This window comes from Procambarus clarkii, chromosome 41 (assembly GCF_040958095.1).
Source record: "Procambarus clarkii isolate CNS0578487 chromosome 41, FALCON_Pclarkii_2.0, whole genome shotgun sequence".
NCBI classification, from domain to species: Eukaryota; Metazoa; Arthropoda; class Malacostraca; order Decapoda; family Cambaridae; genus Procambarus; species Procambarus clarkii.
In genome coordinates, this window is record NC_091190.1 from 9,647,483 (window position 1) to 9,659,696 (window position 12,214).

The following is a 12,214-nucleotide window of genomic DNA, read 5'->3' on the forward strand; positions in this document are numbered from 1 at the left end:
GTGAGTACACACACACACACACTGTGTGTTTATAATCTCTTCTGGGCCTCTCCTCCTTTTCTCCTTATATCTCTCCCTCTAACCTCTCCATACTCACACACTCCCCACACACCACACCACACAATACACACACTCGCACTCGCTCTCTCTCTCCCCCTCTGTTCCCCTCAACCTCTTTCCCTCTCTATCCCCCTCCCACCTCTCTCCCCCTCCTTCTCTCCCTCTCTCTTTATTACATCTATTTCAATTTCCTTCTGTCCTTTGAGAGGACAGAAGGAAATTGAAATGCAAAGGAAAATACAAATTGAAATAAAAGGATCAAATGACTCCTGTGTATTTCTACCACTCCCTCCTGCTCCTCGTTCTTTACCACCGTGGCACTGTCCAGTGACCCATGGGTCGTGGCACTGTCCAGTGACCCATAGGTCTTGGCACTGTCCAGTGACCCATGGGTCGTGGCACTGTCCAGTGACCCATGGGTCTTGGCACTGTCCAGTGACCCATAGGTCTTGGCACTGTCCAGTGACCCATGAGTCGTGGCACTGTCTAGTGACCCATGGGTCGTGGCACTGTTAAGTGACCCATGGGTCTTGGTACTGTCCAGTGACCCATGGGTCGTGGCACTGTCTAGTGACCTATGGGTCGTGGCACTGTCCAGTGACCCATGGGTCTTGGCACTGTCCAGTGACCCATAGGTCTTGGCACTGTCCAGTGACCCATGAGTCGTGGCACTGTCTAGTGACCCATGGGTCGTGGCACTGTTAAGTGACCCATGGGTCTTGGTACTGTCCAGTGACCCATGGGTCGTGGCACTGTCTAGTGACCCATGGGTCGTGGCAATGTTAAGTGACCCATGGGTCGTGGCACTGTTAAGTGACCCATGGGTCTTGGCACTGTCCAGTGATCCATGGGTCGTGGCACTGTCCAGTAACCCATTAGCCGTGGCACTGCCTAGTAGGCAATGGATCGTTGCACTTTCCAGTGACCCATGGGTCGTGGCACTGTCTAGTTACCCCATGGGTCTTGGTACTGTCCACTTACCTTTGAGTCGTGGCACTATCCAGTTAACTATTTGTCTTGGCACTGTCTAGTGACCCAAGGGTCGTGGCACTGTCTAGTGACCCATGGGTCGTGGCACTGTCTAGTGACCCAGGGGTCGTGGCACTGTCTAGTGACCCATGGGTCGTGGCACTGTCTAGTGACCCAGGGGTCGTGGCACTGTCTAGTGACCCATGGGTCGAGGCACTGTATAGTGACCCATGGATCTTGGCACTGTCTAGCTACTCATGGATCGTGGCACTGTAAAGTGACCCATAGGTCGTGTCACTGTCTAATGACCCATGGGTCGTCTCACAGTCTAATGACTCATGGATCGTGGCACTATCCATTGACCGATGGATCGTGACACTGTCCAGTGACCCATGGTTCATTGTATAGTCAACCGTGGGTCTTGGCACTTTTCAGTGACCGACGGGTTTTGGCTCTCTTCCATTACCCATGGGTCATGGCACTGTCCAGTGATTCATGGGTCGTGACACTGTCCTGTGACCCTTGGGTCATGACACTGTCCAGTGACCCATGGGTCATGACACTGTCCAGTGACCCATGGGTCGTGGCACTGTCCAGTGACCCATGGGTCATGACACTGTCCAGTGACCCATGGGTCATGACACTGTCCAGTGACCCATGGGTCGTGACACTGTCCAGTGACCCATGGGTCGTGGCACTGTCCAGTGACCCATGGGTCGTGGCACTGTCCAGTGACCCATGGGTCGTGGCACTGTCCAGTGACCCATGGGTCATGACACTGTCCAGTGACCCATGGGTCTTGACACTGTCCAGTGACCCATGGGTCATGACACTGTCCAGTGACCCATGGGTCGTGACACTGTCCAGTGACGCTCGGGTCATGACACTGTCCAGTGACCTCATGGGTCGGGTCGTGGCACTTTCCCGTGACCGATGGGTCGTAGCACTGTCTAGTAACCAATGGGTCATGACACTGTCTGATGACCCATGGGTCTTAGCACTGTCTAGTGACCCATGGGTCTTAGCACTGTCTAGTGACCCATGGGTCTTGGCACTGTCTACTGACCCATGGGTCTTAGCACTGTCTAGTGACCCATGGGTCTTAGCACTGTCCAGTGACCCATGGGTCTTAGTACTGTCTAGTGACCCATGGGTCTTAGCACTGTCTAGTGACCCATGGGTCTTAGCACTGTGTAGTGACTCATGGGTTGCGGCACTGTCCAATGACTCATGGATCGTGGCACTGTCCAGTGAACCTTGGGTCATGGCACTGTCTTTTGACCCATGGGTTTTGGCACTCTACAGTGACCCATGGGTCGCGGCACTGTCCAATGACTAATGGCACTGTCTATTGACCCGTGGATCGCGGCACTGTTCAGTGACCTATGGGTCGTGGCACTGTCTAATGACCCATGGGTCGTGGCACGGTCCAGTGACCCATGGGTCGTGGCACTCTCTTTTGACCCAAGGATCTCGGCACTGTCTAATGACACATGGGTCGTGGCACTCTCTTTTGACCTATGGGTCGTGGCACTGTCCAGTGACACATGGGTCGTGGCACTCTCTAGTGACCTATGGGTCGCGGCACTGTCCAGTGACCCATGTTTTGTGGCACTGTCTAGTGACCCATGGGTCGTGGCACTGTCTAGTGACCTATGGGTCGTGGCACTGTCTAGTGACCTATGGGTCGTGGCACTGTCTTGTGGGACTATGGGTCGTGGCACTGTCTTTTGACCCATGAGTCATGGCAAAGTCAAGTGACCCATGGGTCCTTGCACTGTTTAGTGACCCATTGGTCTTGGCACTGTCTAGAGACCTATGGGTTGCGGCACTGTCCGGTGACGCATGAGTATTAGTACTTTTCAGTGACTCATGAGTATTAATACTTTTCAGTGACCCATGGGTCATACACTGGTCAAGTGACCCATGGGTAATGGCACTATCCAGAGACCAATGGGTCGTAGCACTGACTAGTGACGTATGGGTCGTGGCACTGTCCTGTGACCCATAGGGCTTGGCATTGTCTAGTGACCCATGGGTCGTGGCACTGTCTTTTGGAAATATCCATGTTACGGCCCTATTGGGTCGCAACTGGGGTTCTTCTCTGATGTTATTAGAGTTTGGGTATCCGGCCCCAAGTTAGTAGTGGCTTTCAAGGGGTGTGTTCTGTAACGCAAGTAAATTAAAGGGGAAGGGATTCAAATACACTAATTTAAATATATATATTATCCACCACCATAAATAAATATCTCACAGTCACTCGCTGGGGCTATAACTACACTTATATACAATCACTTGTCTTCCTCCGAAGACTCAGGATGTTCCACGGTGCTCAAGATGAGTAGCCCTGGTTCTCTTCTCCAGGCCTCACAATGAATCATTTGATTCTCTAGGCGAATCTACCCTGGCCACAGGCCAGCCAAATCACAGTCCCACTGGGTGCACCGTCGTGGAGGCCTTCAACCACAAATCCAGCCTGTAGCTGGCAGGTTCCAATCAGCTCCGCTGCGTAGGCCACTCCACGACCGATAATAGGGTTGCGAGCCCTAGGCAGGAGCCTCGTGTGATTCCGCTGATCACTCTCCACTCTATAGCACCACAGTGGCTAGTCTCTTCCACCAGTCAACCCCCGGTACGACGATTCCTCAACTCTGCCACGTCACAGGCAGGCTAACACTCTCAGCAGTGTTCGTCCGGGAGCAACTCACAGCTTCTGCAGCAAACACGTGGAGAGACTATGGCTGCCTTGGGTAGACTGCCCCACCGTCCAATACAGCAGTCCCAGGTCGACTCTGTAATCAGACACGTCATTAGTACTGGCGATACTCTTAGGGCACCTCACTCACAGGCTTAGACACAAACATCCACCTATCCACTCCATAGATGGCGTTGCTGTCTAAGCGCCACCTCACCAGAGGTCAGTAGCGGCTATGTCACAAGCTGATTAAGACGGGAATCAGCCCCTGTGGCCGGTATATCCCGTCCTCACTAGATGGCGTCGTCCATTTGGAGGGGGTTTCGGGAGCTGACACACAGATGGCGATGTCGTCACTGCTCCGTGCTACGACACTGGGCTCGGGTCCGTAACAATCCAACACTCATACTAACCGAAGTACTAGAACATGCTAGGAACGTTTGCTTCAGCTGCCACGTGTTCGCGGTGACTATTCCTTTGCCTAGCACTTAAAAGAAACAGACGTCAATCTGCTTTGATTTGCGCTTGATTATCTTAGATAGAATTTAAGTAATGTTCACAGTAATCGAAAAGATTAAATTCGCATTTACCTCCTTTCGTTGGTAAATTATCACCGAAAATGTATGCCGTGATTAAGAATTGGTGGGAGGAGGAAGGCGCCGCGCCGTGCGGTTGTGGCTGAGCCCCAGACGAGATGAGCTGACGCGCCGCCGTGCTCCCAGAAAAGCCCCATATTTGTGCTTATAGCCGCAGAATTGTGGCATATGGAGGTGCAAGTTGTGCAGCAGAATCGACCCGTTGAACGGATCAATACATATCAAGCTGCCGCGTTCACCAAAGACGTATCCCGGTTCCATAAAATTTATATTTCATTTGTTGTTAGCTCGTAAAATTGAAATTTCAACTGGGTTATGTGGCATATATATAACATCAAACCCCAGTAAGCCTCTCTCCCTTTCAATATGTATTATTTCCTGTGTTATATTGCTAATATAGTAGTCAATTTCTTTCTTTATTATGCACCCCATACCCATCCCGTGGGCGTTGGTGTAAATGATTACAGAGGCACATAATCAGTTCAGAAACTGAACCCTCTAGTTCGTTTAGCTAAGCAAATAACAATCTTTTGACGCTAGTTACAAAATTATTAATATTATATATATATACATGAACACATACTCATGCATACATGTATATATTATACATACGTATACATATATACATACATATTTAATCACCCACACAAATACACACATCAGTAATCTTTTGTGTCACAAGTGATTCAACAAGAGGCTCACAACAGTCACTATATAAGGCACTTTACATCAATGGTGAGTCACACAGTTACTAGTCTTGCTCCACACCCACCCAACTGGGCGGCAGCTTTACAGTCATGTGAATGCATTACCTACAGTAAGCAAATTTTGAATACTTCGCTAAGATTTCGGGCAGCACATCATTATGAATGAAGTACTTACACATTTCTTGGACACTATTGATGGTGTTATCTTGAATTCCGCGATTTTTTTCACATTCCATTATATAATGACGCAAAGTATGCGAATAGTTCTAATATAGTAGGCTGTTGCAGTTGGTACATTGTATTACTCAGGTAGATCTACGTTGGCAACGTGCGAGAGGATCTACTGGTTCCAACACGTTGGAATTCAGGGTTAGAATACAGGACGCAGTAACCACGGAGTCAACCTTTACTGCTTGAACCACCTGATGACAACTCTCGTGTTATTCTGGGCTACGAGGAGATCTTCAGTCCAGCTAAGCTGTAATATTTATCAGTAGGAGAGTAGCCTACTAACCCTATAACCCTCATTTATTTATTATTATCATTAATGAAATTTATTATATATTTACATGCATTACGTAGACTAACATTATAGAATAACTCCCCCAAAAGGGTGTGCATGGAAATACTGTAGCTCTAAATTTAATATAAAATTACAGTTCATTCAGCTAGATTTATTTAATCTCATTTATGAATTTATTCTAAGAGATCCATAAGCCACTGGTTATCTTAATTATTAATATAATTCTGGTCCTTCAAAGCATTTAATATTATTGAATTGTAGAGCTAATTTTCCCCACATTCTTTTATGGACGACTTCGAACCGGATAGATCAGTGCATTAAATTTAAATTACTGGTTCACGGACCACAAACATTCTTTTATGGTTCTTCAGAACCGGTTCGATCAGTACATTAAATTTAAACTAAAGGTTCTCAGGATCCAGTGTAAACTCATAAATATTTTACGGCACAATACATAAAATTAAATTAGTGGTCCTATATAATCAAGTATAACTAAAGTAACCAACATATTAATATAAATTACTGATTTATATAATCAGTATAATTCATCTAACCAATTACTAACCCTGATAACATTATACTCTTTAATTAAGAAGTATTGTCAGGAGCTAGGCTATATAATTATTACCATTCACGTCAGCAGGATACCTGAAACATAACCATTTACGGCAGTAGGATACCTAGCACATATAACCATTTACAGCAGTAGGGTACCTGCCACATATAACCATTTACAGCAGTAGGGTACCTGCCACATATAACCATTTACAGCAGTAGGATACCTGCCACATATAACCATTTACGGCAATAGGATACCTGCCACATATAACCATTTACGGCAATAGGATACCTGCCACATAACCATTTACAGCAGTAGGATACCTGCCACATAACCATTTACGGCAGTAGGATACCTGCCACATATAACCATTTACGGCAATAGGATACCTGCCACATAACCATTTACAGCAGTAGGGTACCTGACATATATAATCATAACTGTATATACTCTATATAAAACAAAATCATAAAATCCAAAAACAGCACTACCCTGAATTTACACAATTAGCATCATTATTATATTATATATGCCAACCCACAGAGGGTAGGATTTTTTAGAATGGAATTGTAATAAATCATGTTCAACTCTAGCCTAACTCACTATTATTAGCCAGCCTAGTTAGGTAGGATTACTATTAGACTAGCACTGTACCAAGCAGTACAACTTAGTCAATATTTATATTGTGCATACCCAAATCAGGGTGGAACTTATTATTTTACACAAATTGTGTTTTCTTATTTTATTATATTGACTGTGTTAATTTTTGTGTTACTAGGTGTCCCTATACCAACCAAAAGTGAAAATGAAGAACTAGCTGGAGGTGTAACCGTAGTGGTATCCAAGTACTACTCAAATCTTAGCTATTTCATGTCAGGTAGGTAACTAAACCTCTACATGAGGTAGGATAACATAGCCTAGCCAAGAAATTGAATACTAGGCTATTAATAACCGTACTGGCTCCACGTATATATATGAATCAGTACCCCAGTTATTTTCATTACAAGATCATGGGACCAATTAAGCCTAACTCAGCAGACTGTGCATCAGACAAAATGTCCAGCAACAGTGAATTGTATCTCATACTTGAGTTGCAGAGGTCACGTGACTCGACAACTGGATAAGTGTGATCAGTTAGTTCAATCAGGTGTCTCATACCAAGTACTGAAAAACCGCATAGAAGTGCCTAAACAAACGTTGCAGAGGACAAATGAGGCTGCAGATGACTATCTCAGAGTCCTCATGAAACATCATGCCGAGCCAAACAAGATAGACGCCTTCCACGCCGAATCGGCACAATTTGAGGAGGAGGTCCAAAAAGTCTGGATGATCTGAACAAATATAATGCTAAATCGCGATACGGAGTAGATCCTTACTCTGAATTAAGGTTGAAACTTCATTCTCTACAGTCTCATCCAATACAACTTCACCCAACATTACAGTATCAGAAACTGAGCAGTTTTTAGAACATTTATCCATATTCTATGGATTCAGAAAACTTAATACATGAGGCTACTGAACATTATGCCTCCAAAGTGAACCTAAGGATGAAACTGAATCAGAAGCTTAAGCTGAATTAAAGGCTGAAGCTGAAATAAAGGCTGAAGCTGAATCAGAAACTTTAAACGAGAATAGTGGTCGCCCTTATGGTAAAGAAAGTACTATCATATCACTCGCACACCAATTACTGGACTTAACCCAGCCAGATCAATTAGTTGACTCCTTATGAGCTTTTAGCCTAAAACTCGAGTCACTGTTCGAATCCTTCAGCAATGAAGTGGATCAACCCACTGCTGAGTGGATGACTAAACTTGTCATCCAAAGAAAATTATCCAGCGAGGTGCTAGACAAGTTATACTCATATCAGAATAATACCATCCTGACAATGCAGGATATCATAAGAGGGTTTGCGTTCAGTCGTAAAGAAAATACAAGCAAACCTGGCCCTTATAGCCTCGTATAGCAAACCAAATCTACAGAAACTGTACCCACATCAGATTCTTTAAATTAACCTCTTAAAGTGTCACAGTCTTTAGGTAATACGGGTACTAACAATCAATCTAGGTTGAACAGGTTGAATCAGGAACACTGATTCATCAGTGAGACCTAAGAGTACCAAAAGTACTCCTAAGAAACAACAGCAAGCCTATGCAAGCAGCAAAGCCCTAAAAACCTTTAGTGAGTGTTTCACCTAAACCGGTGACCCTTAAACGTGCTGTAGGCTGGGGGTTGTGTCTGTTTTGCCATCAAGATCATTCTCTATACAAATGTACATGTTATCCTGATACAGACACCCGAGTCAGATGACTCGAGCAAGTAAACAGATGCACCAGGTGTTGGCAATAACCAACAGTTTATTTTCCTTTAGTATTTACTAACATCACAAATGCATAGAATTAATGTAATTCATGTTTTCTATAGTAAGGCAATATTTGCCAGATCCTTCCTAGCCCTTATGACGCCGGGAGGCAGCATCAAGCTGAAACATGAATTCTTCCACGTTTTGTTAGAATATTATAGAGTCCAGTTAATTACCTTTTCTTTGAAGTATTATTCTACATGAAAGAGTATATTTATTTCGCGTACTTTTGCGTACTGAATTCGATCATTTTATCAGATTGATTATCTCAGTAAATATTACTGCGACGTAAATTAATTTTTTGTCGATCCTCCTCGTTTAATTCCTGCAATATTAATTAAACCTGTTGCCTTGCGAGAAGAGGTATTATGATTTAATATATTTATCTGTGACATTAATACTTGTCACGATTCCTTACTTCCCTAATTAATTGCCAGTAAAAAAAATACTTTAAGCTCGAGATCACATTTGAGCATTCTGTGCATGCGTATCCCAGCGCGGAGAAGGAGAGCGTCACTCTGCCCTAGACTCTCACGGGTGCTATCCGGACGCCATTACAAAGAGAGGAACGTGGTCAAGCAGTACAATATCGTTGCTAATTTATTCGTGTCTGGGAGTTGATAATTATCCTGTAATTCGACCTTCTGCATCAGCGAACGTCAGGGAACATCAACTGCTCCTACAATCAGCCAACCCGTTCTCGCAAATTCGTAAAGTCAATATTGACTTATTAACTACGTACATAGGTGATATACTAAACATAATAGATACCCCTAAAAAGATTCATAGAAAACACCGACCTTACCTAACCTTGTTAGTATCTTAAGATAAGCATCTTATTGCTTCGTAATTACAATTATTACTTAACCTATACCTATTATAGGTTAGGTAATAATTGTAATTACGAAGCAATAAGATGCTTATCTTAAGATACTAACAAGGTTAGGTAAGGTCGGTGTTTTCTATGAATCTTTTTAAGGGTATCTATTATGTTAAGTATGTCACCTATGCACATATTTAATAAGTCAATATTGACTTATTAAATTTGCGAGAACGGGTTGCAACAGCAGACACGGTCCCAGCGAGTGTAATGAGTATAACAGTTCCTAGGTTGGTTATTTTGTATGTATACATTATTAACGTGTAGGTTACTCGTCGTCACATGGCCAGCAGACCACAAAACCCACGTTAGTTTCCCTCATATTTATGTCCCCACCATTACTAATGAATAGTGGAATAATATGTTAGCCTAGGCATTGTTTACAAGTTTACTGTGATTCCAGCGTGGATCGTGAGGACAAGGTGAGATAATCTTCCCTTCCATGTGGTTTCCATTGCCCTGTGTTCACAACGACTACCTTGGCAACGTGATTACGTCTACGAGTATTTGAGCTATGAATTGAGCGTTGTGAAGTATCTTTTACAGCTAAGCCCTTATACTAATTTTTCGTAGATACCTTAGTCACATTCTTAATTGATTTATTTCCATGATTTATTACTTAAACATGTGCTATTCATTTCTTATGTATGTATATAATATTGCAATGTGTAATTAGAGTAATTCAACTTAATAATTTATTTACTTCAATGTAGAACCATCACTGACATCATACTAGGGATATATTTATCTTTAGTACCGAATCCTCCAGATTTATATGTGTTAAGTCTACTCTTTAATTGATTATAATTACAGTTCATTTAATGCTCTTAATATTTCATTGATTTAATCTAGGTCCATAGGACACTGGTTCTTTGGGTCTTTACACAGTAATTTATTTTTCCTTCTTTTATACAAAGGAGGTGGTCCTTCGAGTTATCTTAGTATTCCGTTTATATGATTATTATTAATATTGAGAGTTAGACTTTTCCTACACCAGGTGTCTCAAACCGCATCATACTAACAGCTGTGAGACCCCACTGAACACATGCACGTAATAGGTGTTGAAGGGGCCAGCATCATGTTGCACTGTGCAAGTGTGCTAAATCAAAGTATTCAAATTCCAGGGTGAGAGATAGAAAATCTATCCAAGTACAGTATTGCAAGGTGCGAAAAAACTACAGCGTGCAATCATCCACATCTCAAATTAATGCTACCGTGCCCACTGCCCAACTCCTAATCAAGAATAAGGGGACCAAGATCGCCACTCGAGACCTATTTGATAAAGGGTCCCAGAAAACCTTCATCATACAGAAAGCGGCAGAGGCACTTAAGTTAAAACCAGTATCACACATTAAATTAAACCTGTCAGGTTTCATGATAATTAGAGGAGACCATGAGTATAAAGTAGTACAACCACTAGTACGCCTAGGTGGTTATGTCCGACCTGTCCAGGCCATAATTGTTGATCATATACCATTTGACCCAAATGTTAAGGGTTGTTACGACTCTGGATTATTAATTGGAAACCAGAGGTCAATTTGAGTTCTAAATAATTGTAGCCATTAATTCATAGGATTGGATCATGTGAGAAGGATGTTTAATTAACAATAACATTTAAATTCATGGCTTCTTAAAACTTGGGTATGCATTTGTTCCCATCTTCCTTGCCAGATGTAAGACAAATCTTGTTACTCACAGATTATTCAGACTCTGGGCTTGTTGATTATTAAATATAATATTGAACTAGTTATCAGCTATTCTTAAAATGATTAAAGTAACTAGTAATGAATGTCTGAGTAAACTTGGGATGATTGCTGCTGTACGATCAGTTGAGTACCCATCCATCCAGCAGCAATCAGGGAAGGCGGTAGCAGAGCTCTCCCTCTTCCCTCTCGGTGGCGGCTGTGATGGTGACTACACCTTTCCTGTGGGCTCTGTTCTCCTCCTTCTCCTTTCTCCTTATCCTATACCCTAGGTCCAAGATAAGTACCTTTCTCCGATTTTACCCTGCTACTAGTTAGGTGTATGTTTAAGAGAGTGTGTATTCTTAGCCAGTGATTTGGTATCCCTAATTGTACTCTAGGGTGATTGGGGAACCACGTGTTCACAAGTTTACCCAGGCTACCTTGAGCCTTTACATGTGTCCTTCTCAAAGTAGTCTTTACCCTAGTTTGCAATTGTAAACCTTGTGTGAGATTTTTCTCTACGCCTACCTCCCTTAGGAGGTGGACTACAAGTTTAAAGTCTGCTCACGGCAGTTAAGCATGAGTCCAGTAGAAAAAAAGGAAAAGCGGGAGCAAACCGCCAGGCCTCCACCACCAAGGGTGAAAACCTGTCCACAATAGGCCGCTGGCTCCTCCTAGTTAAACAGGACGTTTAAACTAATAAAGGGTAACCGACGGGTTCTCACAATCAAATATTTATATTTGATGTGGCGCTATGAATTGGAATTCGAATTCCCAAGAACAGCCGTCATATCAAGATCCCATCAACATTTAATAATAATATGCAGAAATATGGTGGAATAATATGGTTGAAGGGTTGACATCAAAGACCGTTTTCTACAACATAACAATTTATTAATAACAAGAGACTAACTACTACATTACCGAGTTTACATTACGTTAATGTCAATCCAGTGGCACGATAACAAACAGCTAAATAGCAACCCTTGCTGTGAGGCTGCATACTGAACTAACCTGAACACAGGTGTGCCCACTGATGACGCAATATTGCAAAACAAAGAAAAATATCACAGACTAAGTTACACCACAGCGAATGGTTACGTTATTGTCCATCAAGTGGCATTTGCAACACAGCTATTCAACAGCCCCTCGAGAAGTGACAGCAGGCTCCATCTTGCTGA

General features: G+C 43.2%; 2 protein-coding genes across 2 annotated transcripts; both read right to left on the reverse strand.

Moving 5' to 3' along the window:
• Positions 1-238: 238 nt before the first annotated feature.
• LOC138373080 (serine-rich adhesin for platelets-like) lies at positions 239-2,295 on the reverse strand. The gene is made up of 2 exons (XM_069339106.1): positions 1,496-2,295; positions 239-920 (listed from the first exon to the last, which is right to left on the reverse strand). Exons 1-2 carry the CDS (start codon positions 2,293-2,295, stop codon positions 239-241), a joined length of 1,482 nt encoding a protein of 493 aa, XP_069195207.1.
• Positions 2,292-2,768, reverse strand: LOC138373081 (uncharacterized). The gene has a single exon (XM_069339107.1). The coding sequence runs from the start codon at positions 2,766-2,768 to the stop codon at positions 2,292-2,294; it is 477 nt and encodes a 158-aa protein (XP_069195208.1).
• Between the last annotated feature and the right edge of the window lie 9,446 nt (positions 2,769-12,214).

What these genes read in the sequence shown, in the direction of transcription:
- LOC138373080 (XM_069339106.1), bottom strand. Translation starts at nt 2,295, where the DNA reads ATGACCCAAGGTTCACTGGACAGTGCCACGATCCATGAGTCATTGGAC. An exon ending in GACAGTGCCATGACCCATGG is followed by an intron (nt 921 to 1,495) that starts GTAATGGAAGAG and finishes GTTACTGGACAG; the next exon opens with TGCCACGACCCATGGATCAC.
- LOC138373081 (XM_069339107.1), bottom strand. Translation starts at nt 2,768, where the DNA reads ATGGGTCAAAAGACAGTGCCACGACCCATAGTCCCACAAGACAGTGCC.